The 12084-nt window shown below is 48.0% G+C and overlaps 1 protein-coding gene across 5 annotated transcripts in view; it reads left to right on the forward strand.

The window, feature by feature from the left end:
- Positions 1 to 12084, forward strand: part of WASHC2C (WASH complex subunit 2C) — a 2476852-nt gene that overhangs the window by 580966 nt on the left and 1883802 nt on the right. For all 5 annotated transcript variants that reach the window (XM_069610545.1, XM_069610544.1, XM_069610547.1 and 2 more), the window contains exon 8: positions 4712 to 4807. In XM_069610545.1, coding sequence (XP_069466646.1) covers positions 4712 to 4807 — 96 coding nt within the window. The remainder of the gene's footprint in view (positions 1 to 4711; positions 4808 to 12084) is intronic.

A 12084-nucleotide genomic window follows, 5' to 3' on the forward strand; every position in this document is an offset into this window, starting at 1 on the left:
TCCTTATTAGCCAAAGCACCATTAAGGCCATTGCTCTGGTTGCCTGAATGGAGTTGGACACGTTTATTGGGGCAACAGGGTTGTGATGATCTATCTCCTCCTGTGGGTTAAGAGCCCACATAATGTCCTCCAATTTAGTTTGTGGCCCTCCCATTACTATGGGCTTCGAGGAGGGCAAAAATGTGCCTCTTTAATTCTGCTAACTCCGCCAACACAAGGTTACATTTACAGCCATTTACCGCAGATTTCCCCTTGGAAAAAGGGACAGGGATTTGCAGAGTGGGCGAACAAGGTGGGATGGATAGGCAGTGGGGACTGGTGCACAACTGGGGACTATTCTCAACACACATTACCAGCCTCTTCTTGTTTAGGGCTAGGCCTATGGGAAAAGGGGCTGGTGCCGTTGTTAGCACACGAATTGGCTCCAGGATCCTCTTAGTCCTTATTTTCCATGGGTGCAACACATTTTCCGGGGGCCAGGAAAGAAGCCAACGATATAAGATCTGGTTGAGGTCTTCGCCCACATCGGTTCTTGTTAGGGTGTTGGCAAGATCGGTCAAACTAGTCACTGAATACTTGTTAGGAATCAAAACCTCAGGAAATGTGATGGTTGAAGCAGCTACGTTAACACTCCATATATCCCCTGCGCAGGTGTTGGGACCTGTGCCTGTGGCACTGGGCAGACTGTCGCAAAGAGTCAACTTGCTTTGTCATTGTCTTTGGGATTGTCTACCCCCACACTCATGACTGTAGATGAGCGCTCCACTACTGCTGCCAGTATGTAGATTAACATTTGCCTTATTGTCAGTGGCTTTGTCTCCCACCCCCAAGGGTCCTAGTTAGTGCAGAGGAATTCGTTGGTATCCTTCATCAGGGTGTAAGCCTCTCCTGTTATTCTTTTGGGGCTGTGAGGCCCTTCCTTATCATCGTCTAGTAAGGAAGGTTCTACCAGCATTGTACACATTAATGTCAGTATTTTCTGTCTCAGTGCCAGTTGCCCAGACATGATGGAATGATATACCTAGTGGGGGTGATCTCATGGGGCTCTGCAGCTGTGACAGCAGGAGACAGTGGTGCAAATTATAAGTGTAAGGTGTGGAACCACCACTCAGCCCAGCTCGCGGTTTCTCACTTGATCAAACTTTTCATGTGATAATTCACCATTACTTCTCCAGTATGCGTTTTCTTCACAATATTAGATTGCTGGTCTGACCTCCATCTGCGGGCTCCGAACACCCAGCACCCTTCCTACTGGCTTCACCCTCCGGGTGCCAGTAATTGATTTTGGAGAGGGGGCCTGGCCTGCTGCAATCCTCTCGGCGAGACCCTGGGAGCAAAACACTTGCACCCTTCCGCAATATACAATACTGTTTAAGGTCCAGGTGCTGGGCATTAGAAAAAAACTCCAGACTACCAGGTTAGCAAGAAACTCCACAGTTCCCTTTAAATGATGTTCCCTGTGAGTTTGTCGCGACTCCCAACTCCTGATAACTGCAGTTAGGCAATTAGACTGCAATCAGCTGCCGATGGCAGTAGAGGCTGTAAGCAGCAACTTTTTTGACAGCCAAGTGAAGTGTTTTGCTGTTGTACGGCAGCCCCTGGCAATGCAGCAGGGCTGCAAGGCAACAAGAATATCACTGCATATGACAGCCTGCCTTGCTGCCCGCACTCGCTCCGCTCAGTGAAGGCATTTAAGTCTGATGGCAGTGAGTGTGAGACTGCCCTCCTCACTCGCAGCATCCTGCCGCGTCCCACAGCAAACAGCAATTGTAGCCTGCCTCGCTGCCTGCTCCTCTTTGTGTAGGGGTCTTGGGTCAAACAAAAAGTTGGTTAATGGAGTCGCCCCAAGCCTACCAATGGTAAGGATCTGCACAATTCAAACTGACAAGTGTTGTCCAATCATTAGCAACCACTGGCCACCTCATCTGCCCAGCAACAGACACACTTTAGCATGGACGTGGACTGAGACAAGGCAGTGTAAACCCCCACATCCGGTCACAAGCACTCACCACTGCTTTGACTAGGAAAGGGCTTTAGCATGGAGCAGGTCAGCGGAGTAGAGAAGGGAGACCAAAAGAACCGAGATGCAAAGCGGAAAGCTGAAACCTCCAGAAAGGGTCGAAGGACGAAGGACCCTTAGCCCTGCTGGTGCATACCACAGAGGTCTGCTCGAGCGAAGGGCCCATGCCCCACACGTCGGCAGAACAGCAGCCAGCAGCAGCTATGGAGACACTGTGGCTGGGGTGGATGATGCAGAGAGCAATGGACAGAAGAGATAGACACCTGGAGCTGTCTGGAGGCCAAATGGAAGCTCCATGAAAGTAGGAGCTTGCCAGGGCTTGCTGGTGGGAACAGAAGCGGGATCTGTGAACCCCTTAAGAAAGGGTAAAAATACACTGGAGGCGAAGGCTGGGAGGGTAGCCCATGAAGGAGACTTTAAAGTAACAACTGCATATGAATTGGGGGTCTGGGACCTTAAATACAAGAAAGAGTTTGAAGAAATAATTACAGATGGAACAAGGGTGTGGGAACCCCAAATACAGGGACGTTTATTACAACCATTATATGAACAATAGCAGTACCTGGCAGGATAGTGAACGAGTTATGTTATACTAACCAAAAAAGCCATAATACGAACAATCATAGTTCCTGGCAGGCTAGTGAACAAGGTCCACCTCACAAATGGCAGAGTGCCTGGAAAATCTAAGAAGTGTGGAAGCCTAAGAAGGGCATGGGGAAGAGCCATGCCTCTTGGCATTGTGAATTGTGAAAGCCCAAGAAGGCCAAGAGACAAATCAATTGTGTAATCCTAAAACCACCAAGTGTAGAGCCATAACCCCTGCTATTGTGAATAGTAACTTGAAGAGAATTTCTTTTCTGTGCCTGCCATTGACGGAGAGATCCTCCATGCTAACTGTTAGAACTTTTTGTTTATGCAATCTGGAGAACACATCCCATCATCAGGAGGTGAACACAAAGCCTCAGTCCAGAAGAAGGGAGTTAATCTTTTGGGCTAATAAGTTCCTCGTTTTTTCCTTAGTTAATATTGTAAGGGACGGAAATAGGTTTTGACACAGGAGGGTGGACTATTTGCTTTAAACTGACATCCTGGATCAGTCCTTAGTATTTAGTTGAGGCAGGGAAACCCCTCTTAATGTTGGGGACGGTTAGGGTTTTCTGTTTTTATTTTAACCCAAATAAAAGTTTGTAACCACAACAATGCCACCTGTGTGTCGATCGCCTCCTTCCACTCCCCCTTGGGGAGAGGTGAAGAATACCCTGGATTCTTCAGTCCTTGCATGCATTACCTCATCTTGGTCTCATCCGTGTATACTCTGATCTGACCGTTCCCCTACGACATGTCATTAGTCTGAAATCCTGGTCGTTTTTGCTTGCATGGTCTTTGCTTGGCACCAGTTATTTGAATATGGACGGTGACTCCTGGGGTCCTGCCTATTAATGTTTAAATAACGTTTTTCTCTACTTCATTCCTCTGATGACTGTTAGCTCTTTTACTTTGTGTGTCTTGTTTCAGAGGCTGTACAGATCTCGCCTGTAGATCTAGTATACCAGAATTTTTAATGGGTGGCATAATGGCTTAATTGCACAGCACTTGGAATGGCATAGTATGCGCTTTAGGAGGCACCATGTGTACTTAGCAGGTACTCCCCTAAACCAAATGTGTTATTTGAAATATCAGCTGGTGAGGCACATTTCTATCCATCATGTGTATTAAAATAGTATTCGAGCCTTACATTTTATGTCTCTATCTTTCTTTTAGTTTGTGCCTGTAGAAGCTAATGGGACACTTCCATTATTAAGCATAGGTATCTATGAATACGTCAAATTAAGAAGCACAGCCTCTGAGGAATGTCCAGCACTATTTTGGCATAGTAGAACAGAAACATGTAGGGCTATATAGGATGTGAATAGGTGCAGATGCCCATGATTGCATTTGTGTTCTCTATGCCATGTATGAGATATTGTATGTTAGACGGTATGACTTACGTTTATAAGCTTCAATTTCTTTTTCATCGTTTGTTGTGATGTCATTTTATTCTTTTTTATTGAATAGACTTTAACACATTTGTACGGTACACACATTGGACAGTCTTAAGACTCAATGTATTTGAAATTGTAGATGAGACACATCGTGAATATTGCAATCAAGAAATCGTCCCTTTTCCTTTGCAATTAATGACTATGTAGTATGCTCTTTACCTTTGCTACCATGGGCAAATAGGGTCATTGCACTGGGTACAGATTCCTGTACCAATTTGTAGCTAGACACTAAAATACCCACTGTGATTTGAGGTATCTTGTGCTATTGAGCATAATAAGACTATTAAACTCCGATTTGGTTCCCTACTCCAGCTTATTGCCATCAGCAGGTGTTTGAAGGAATGCTGTCCAATGTATTTCAGTCTTTCCAGTTTTCTGTGTAGCAGCAGCATTCCACTTTTATAGCTCTTATTGTGATAAAACTGTGTGGCTCCAGAACTGCATAAAATATTGGACTACGTGCAATTGTAGTTATTCAACTCGCATTTCAATCTTGAATGCAAACATTCTCCTGTGCGGTTTGTTTTTGAGCTGTTTGATCCAGGTAGTATTGATAGTTTGGTAACTTGGACCATGCATATCCTGGTGTAAGAAAGTCTAAATTATGTTTTAGAATTGTACCCACTTGTTTTGCACTCTCTATTATTAGGAAACTGCATTGAGCGATGAGGAGGATGATGGATCTAACCTCTTCGACTCTGACAAAGATGATGAGGAAGACAATCTTGAAGACAGCACAACATCAGTAAGATTATCATTCCAGTTCTTTTCACTTTTGCAAGTCTATACTGTGTTTCACAAATGATATGTCAAATCTTGTTGAAAGTGTGAAGCTGTTCTTTCCTATTTATTACAACATTGTATTGCTGTTGTGGGGACATTCCTTTAAAGTGTGTTGAAGGTTTAATTCATCCCATTCTAAAAAGGACAGCGTGCAGTGAATTTAGTGCCATTTTGTTTGTATTGTTCAACAAACGTTTTATTGTAATCATAGTTTTGGCATACTGTTAGGTAGGTTTTTGCACAGCCCTCTGGGGATGACCGTAGAACCATCTAATGTAATTGTAAACCAGTTTTCCAACCCAAAGAGATCATTCTCTCTAATGGTAGCAGAGCAGTCGGGCTTACTCAAATGTGGAAAGAAGTCTGGCAGTGAAGTACTGTTTGTTAGGAAATATTTATTTTCTGCACCTTTCCCTCTGTAGCTTTCTATGGGACACCCATATGTGTGCTTGTTTAGAACCCTCTCCTGACTTTTTTGGAGGCAAGTAATGGCTTCTGCTTTACTTCCCTTGCCTGTTTGTGCATTCTTGTGCATTCTTGTGCAGTAACGGCCAAGTCTCTCTTTTTGAATGCTTGTATTTGTACAGTTGCACACATCACCTTTTAGTGCAGTTTGGATCATTTGCATCTAATGGCTATTGGGTTACTTTTCATATGTTCATAAAACAAGCTAGTGGCCTAGGGACTGTATCTAAAAGATATCCTGGCCTTTGGTAGCCCTTTCGGTTGTGTTGGATATTGTGTTCCCCTGTGCTCAATATCGAAGTGCTATATTGTGTTATATGCATATGTGCCAAGTATAATACTTTGTGAAGAAGGTAATAGGAGGCCTGCACTAAGTTCCTTTTGGTACCTTTGCATCCTGAACATGATCATCATTACTATTTGTAATATCGTCTATGGGTCTTTCTATTTCACATCTGAAGGCTTATATGTATAGTGCCTACCACCAGGTATGGGGCCTACATTTTAGGCTAAGATTTGAGTTTGGCCTTTACTGGTCAATTGCTGTATTTTGCCTACATTGTGATCCATTTGTTCTCTGTAACTCTAGTTCTTATTTTTTCCATCATGAATAATTTTGTGACCGTATAATAGAGTGTATATGTTTACAGTATACCAGTGTGGGATACTCTTGTGTGGTGTCTGTTGGGACTAATTGTACTTCTGTGCCAACCGTCCTCCCTCCCTCCTTCCCTCTCTCTCCTTTCCTTTCGGGAGACACACTGTTCCACCATTAGGTTACATTACACAGCCAGTAACCACAGGGTTGTGCAAAAATCTCCCTGACAAGGTGGCTAGCACTCTAAGACGGCCACACGTTAGGTTTTTCATTTGTTCTTTGGCCATATTGTTCTTTGGCCTCCTTCCTGCTTTCTCAGATCAGGAATGCCTTCTATGGAAATTCCTTTTCTGGGAAAAGCTGTGGCTTTCGCATGGGAATAAATGGTTACTCTGTGAGGCTCGAGCAAGCAGCCTGGACTGTCAAGTCCCAGTGCACATCCCTGGTTCCTGAATATCTGTCTGTTGTTGGCAAGATGTTGTGGCCAGTGGCTAGCTATGATTCAATAGCCACTGCCTATTTGAATGGTGCTGATCCATTTCCATTGGTGCGTGTGGGTATGCTCCGAGCCTGAATCTTGGGTAAAAGGAGGGCTCCTGCAAATGTTTATCAGATTATGTTGGAGCCAAGAACGGCATGAAGAGGAGCTGCCTGCTAACGACTGAAGATTACCTCTGCAGCTGACCAGCATGGGCTCAAATGCTGTCCTGGTGAAGCCCTGTTCCTTTTCCCGATCTCAAGAAGACCCTCATCAGTGCTTTGGTTCCAGACAGCTGTTTGGGGATCCCTGCCTGCTGAAACTTGGGAAGTGTCCCTGATCCAACTTGTGTATTCACCAGCTCTCTCATCAGCTACCTTGCTGCAGACTCTGAGTGCATCCTTGGAACTTGGGTCTACAGCTCATGGAACGCTTGCTTGTTCAGCATTTTTGCATTAACGGACGCTGTGCTGGCTCCTCTGCTCGTTGCCTGAAAATCGGCTGTCAGTGGTGACTCCAATTACAACACTATTTTTTAATCCCGAGAAGTATCCTGTGGTGGTCTGTTCCACGGAAGTTTCATCTTTCGTTACTTGGATGCCCTACTGAAAGCTGTCTGGAACTAATTCCGGTGCACTACGACTGACCAAAACTCAATCTGACACCGATAGTGGCCTCTGCATCCGCGGCCACTGGCCCATCCTCGACCGGACCAAGCACAGAAGATTGTGTATCCAATGGATTCCTGAACACAAGCAGTGGTCTCTGGAAGAATTTGAGTCAGGAGGTGTGGGAGGTTTAAGGTAGCCTACCTTTTTGACCCTCCCCTCTTGTCCTTCATAAGTTTAAATGGGTGTAAAGTCATGTCCCTAAATACATCTTTCCTTACTTTGGTCAATGGAGGCCTGGTCAAGGATCCCTTGTGGGTCATTGAATCAAATGTTATTTTATTTCTCCTAATGGGGAATGTTTAAGTGGCAATATTTGACTAAAGGTTTTTCTTGCTTAGTGTGTGTTTTAAAGGCCTAATAAACTTTTGTAATTTTATTTACTTGCCTAACTTAAATACTCCTACGTCCCGTCCCCTTTTTAATATTGATATTTTATTTCTATCGCGCTCGTACACAAGTGTTTCAGAGCACGACGAGGCAAGGGAGGGGAGCAGGGGAGAACAAAACAGCGATCTTACTAGGTCCAGTGACATTGAGAACATGCAAGTGCATGGGAGAGGGGGGAGGGGAAAAGTGCATGGAAGGGGGAGAAGTGGAAAGTGCGAAGCAGAGGAGAAACAGATAAATAATAATAAATAAAAAATAAAGGCAACAAACAGTGGTAGTGCAGCCAGCAATTTGCAAGTGCTAGGTTTAAGGCAGCAGTAGGTCTGATAAGTGCAGGAAGAATAAGGGGGGGGGCTCTATGGGTACAGATACAGACCCCAATGCAAAGGGGTGGGCCATAGGCAGTGCAGGAGGGTAGCAGGGTGAGCAGGTACCTGGGCCCATACTGTATGGACGTCCCTCGGTAGGGACGGGAAACAGAACCTTTTTCACCAGAACAAATTGTCTTCCCCTTTAAATTTAGATGTGCGCAGGGGACCTACCCTGGTAGCATGCGCTCCCCTGACTTTGCCCACTGGCACTACTCCCTAGTTCTCGTTTTCCGCGTCGACAGGAGCGGACCGATTTCACCAGCGCTTCTGAGTGAGGTCTCAGGCCTCGTAATTCCACACATACTTCCCCGTATTGACGTATTGACTTTTCCATAGTCAATTCTTCAGAGTTTCAAGTACTCTGTCCTCTGGTGCAACGTTCCTCCCTGGCGCATGTCGATGGCGGCAGGATTCAGCAGGTGTCCGGCCTACAAGGGTTCCTTCCCCACATCGGATCTACACACGCTCTGCCTCAGGTACGTTGGTCCAGACCACGGGCTGGGATGGCTGCTCGGCATGCGACAAGCTCACCCCGCGTTTGTTGAAGTACCGCTTGGCTAGGTGGGGGAGCTGTTTGCAAGATCACACCGGAGAACCTCAAGGAGTACATCAGGAGGAAGACCAGGACAAAGATAGGTGCTCTGTTCTTCTCTGCACCCCGCAAGGGCGACTCCTTCCCTGGGAAGCGTCCATGCGGGCGGGGCATTCCAGGTCCTAAGACCAGCTAGGGGACCAAGGCTCCAGGAGCTACTGGTTAAAAGGCCAAAAGGCTGAGGGTTGCATGGACCCTGCTGGTCCCACTGCTCAGGTGCTGCAAAACTCTAGTACCAAGGGGCTCTGCTCTGATAATAGGCTCGATCCCGAGGGGGCGCTTAAATGCAGTACCAGCACTACCGGCGTAATGGCCGAGGGCACTCTGACTCCCAGGTACCTACCTGAGGTGCAGGAAAGGTCAGAGCCTTTGCAATGAAGTGTGCAGGCGGAGACTGTCATCACACACAGGCACGTGGCACAGTCAAGGTGGGATTGATCAACGCCAGTTAACTGGTCCACCACATACCCAACTGAATCCGCACAGGGACGATACACAGACCCTAGCTACATCAGGCAAGGGGCGGCGAGAGCACAGCATTGGGTACAGGTCCAAGGATCTGCTCCCACGCAAGTAAGCTGCTCACCAGTATGCAAGGACAGGTTATTCGATATGTTTCTCACTGTCATGAGTACACCTCAAATGGGCACCCTACTCAGGAGGCGTCATCCAAGACATGCTTCCTCCGGTACCGCCTCAACCTTCTGTCTTGGTCCAGGTTCCTGCACCCCCACCGCCCCCGCCCCTAGGTGCATATCGTCATGGTGGCTCTGCTCTTGGCACAGCCCCTGCCGCAACCACTGACACTGCCCGTCAGCGTGCCACAGCTGCTCGCAGCACCCTCCAGCACTCCACCAGCAGCACCTGACCTGCAGGACACAGCGGGGGACACTGACGACAATGAGGACCAGGACACTTCCTCTTCAGCTGGAGCCTTCCATGAGAGGCTGGCGGGCATCGCTGAGTATCTGGTGATCCCGCAACCGCAGGTTGAACAACTGGAGGCGGGGGCATTGGCAGAGGTGCTGAACATCCGCTCAGCCACAAAAACCAGCATCCATTTGCAGAAGGGATGTTGAAGCTTTGGCCAAGAAAGGCTGGGTAAAGCCACATTCTTCACAACCTACGAATACATGCGTAAATACCAAATATAGGAAGGTGGAGGGAGAAACCCTTGTGCTGTCGGTGCACCCTCAGCCTCATTCCTCAGTTATAGCGGCGGCCTCTATGTATTCTAAGCCACAAGCCTCCGCATCTGCTCCTACATCTGCCTTCCTAGGAAAGGAAGAAAAGCTCTTGGCGGCATATGGGTAGAAGACCTATTCCAATGCTACTCTCCAACTGCGACAGGCCAATGCTGACGCCATGCTTGCCGTGGTGAACCAAAAACATTGGTGCAAGATGATAGACTAACTTCCTAAGCTTCCAGAACACACAAATTCAATGCAGGTCTGGCAGAGGGAAAGATAGTGGCACAGGATATCGTGGAGTCGAAATTGGCACATATAGACACCAAAGGCAGGGCTTATTTGTGTTGCCACTGACATGAGGAGGACAGCTTGGCTTAAGGCAACTAAGTTTAACCCTGACGTGCAGGAACGCATTCTCGACCTGCCATTTGAGGGAGGGTGTGGGGGGCAGGGGGCATGTTTCAATCAACTATGGACGAGGAGCTTGATAAAAAAGAAAATCAGCTCCCAAACAGCTAATTCCCAGTCAATCTCAACTAAGTCTGCATCCAAGACCTATAGCCAGAGTCACCCACGCACTGACAGAGGTCATACCTTCGGTGGCTTCAGGGGCTTTCAGGAGCGCCGTTCTAGGCAGCCGGGCAGGTCGCCCAGCCAGCACTGACGCAAGCAGCACAAATCATCGCACAATGGGTTCTTCCAGCCCCTCTCCCTCCCAGCCACCGGCCTCAGAAGTAACGAGACAGTGATGGTGCCATCCAGATCCACAGTTCTCTGGGGGGGGGGAGGGGCAGGCTTGCCCTTCAAAGTAATTCCTGATGGGCAAGGTTCGTGGACCCATAGATTCTCTCAGTGATTTCCTCAGGCTGCCGCCTGCCGATACCTCAATTTCACCCTGCCACTTCCTACCCTACTCCCACAGATTGGATGGCAACTCTTTGGTGGAGATCCGCTCGCTCATGGCGAGTCAGGCAGTGGGGGAGGTTTCAGCCTCATAGCGAGGCATGGGCTTCTATTCCTGTATCTTTGCCACACAGAAAAAGAACCAGGCTGGCCTGAGAGTTGTACTAGACCTTTCATCCTTCAACCTTTCCCCTTCTCATTCAAAAGTTCAAGGTGGTTACATCAGCACTCCTTGCAGAGACACTGTGTGGGGGAGACTGGAATTGCTTCCTGGATCAGAAAGATGCTTACCTGCACGTCCCGATTTGGGAGCCACATCGTTCCTTCCTCCGGTTCAGGATCAGGGGCTTACATTTCCAATACAAGGTCCTCCCATTTGGCCTCAGTTCGAGCCTGAGGGTTTTAACAAGCTTAATGAATGCGGTAGCAGCCCTGCTCTGGGCGGCGGGCCACCATCTTTATCCATACCTCAATGACTGGCTGGTACGAGCAGAGTCGACCGAAAGGGTCCAGCGCATAGCTGCAACACCTATGCACATGCTATACGATTTGGGGTTCTCTATCAACCTCAAGAAGTCTGTTACTTCCCACACAGTCCTTAACATTCCTGGGGCTAATTTGGGATAGGAGAGTGGAGAGGATCTTCTCTTCGGAGGACAAGATCACGGCAATCAAGAAGGCCATGGGGTATTTTCTCAGCAGACCAGTAACTTCGGCATGGTGGTACCTGCACCCGCTTGGAATAATGGTGGCTTGTCTCTTGGCTGTGCCACACACAAGACTCAAAATGAGGAGGCTACAGCTACATTTCACAGCGTCTTGGAATCAGGGTCATAAGTGGCTCGTGTCAGCGCAGCACATTATCTTCACCAGGACCTTTCGTGGTGGAGTGCAGAGGCCAACCTGTTAGTGGGTAGGCCGATCAGGCACTGCTACCGGAGATCACCATAACCACAGACCTGTCCCCAGAGGGATGTGGGGCTACCTTGGACAACCACAGTGTCTGGTCAATGCAGGAGCAACTGCAACACATCAACTGGCTCGAGATGATGGCCATCTGGCTTGTTCACAAAGCGTTCCTCCCCATTGTCAGCAACAAGTCTGTTTGCATTCAGACAGACAGCTCCACATGCATGTATTACATCAACAAGCAGGGAGGCACCAGGTCTCCTCCGCTCGGCAGGCTGTCCATTGACATATGGGAGTGGGCACTGTCAAGTAACATTTTCTTATCGGCAGCCCAACTCCCGGGGGAAACCAACCTGTAGGCGGACTGACTCAGCAGGCTGGAGGTCGACAACTACGAGTAGCAGTTGACCGAGGATGTCCTGTGGGAGACCTATTTGCCACCTCAAGCACCAGGAGAGGCCACAAATTTGCATTGTGGATGGGGCAAGGCAGATGATCCCTAGGGGATGCTCTGCAGATTAAGCGTAACAACATGCGGGCATACACTCCGCCACCCCCCCCCCCTCACTCAGTTGATTCACAGGTCATCTGCAAGGTCAAAGAGTCACAGAGGCTTCGGCTCATCTTGATAGTGCCATGGTGGCCAGCCAGACCTTGGTTCTCAGAACTCTTCTG

This window comes from Ambystoma mexicanum, chromosome 8, assembly GCF_040938575.1.
Source record: "Ambystoma mexicanum isolate Mex_15411 chromosome 8, UKY_AmexF1_1, whole genome shotgun sequence".
Lineage (NCBI taxonomy): Eukaryota > Metazoa > Chordata > Amphibia > Caudata > Ambystomatidae > Ambystoma > Ambystoma mexicanum.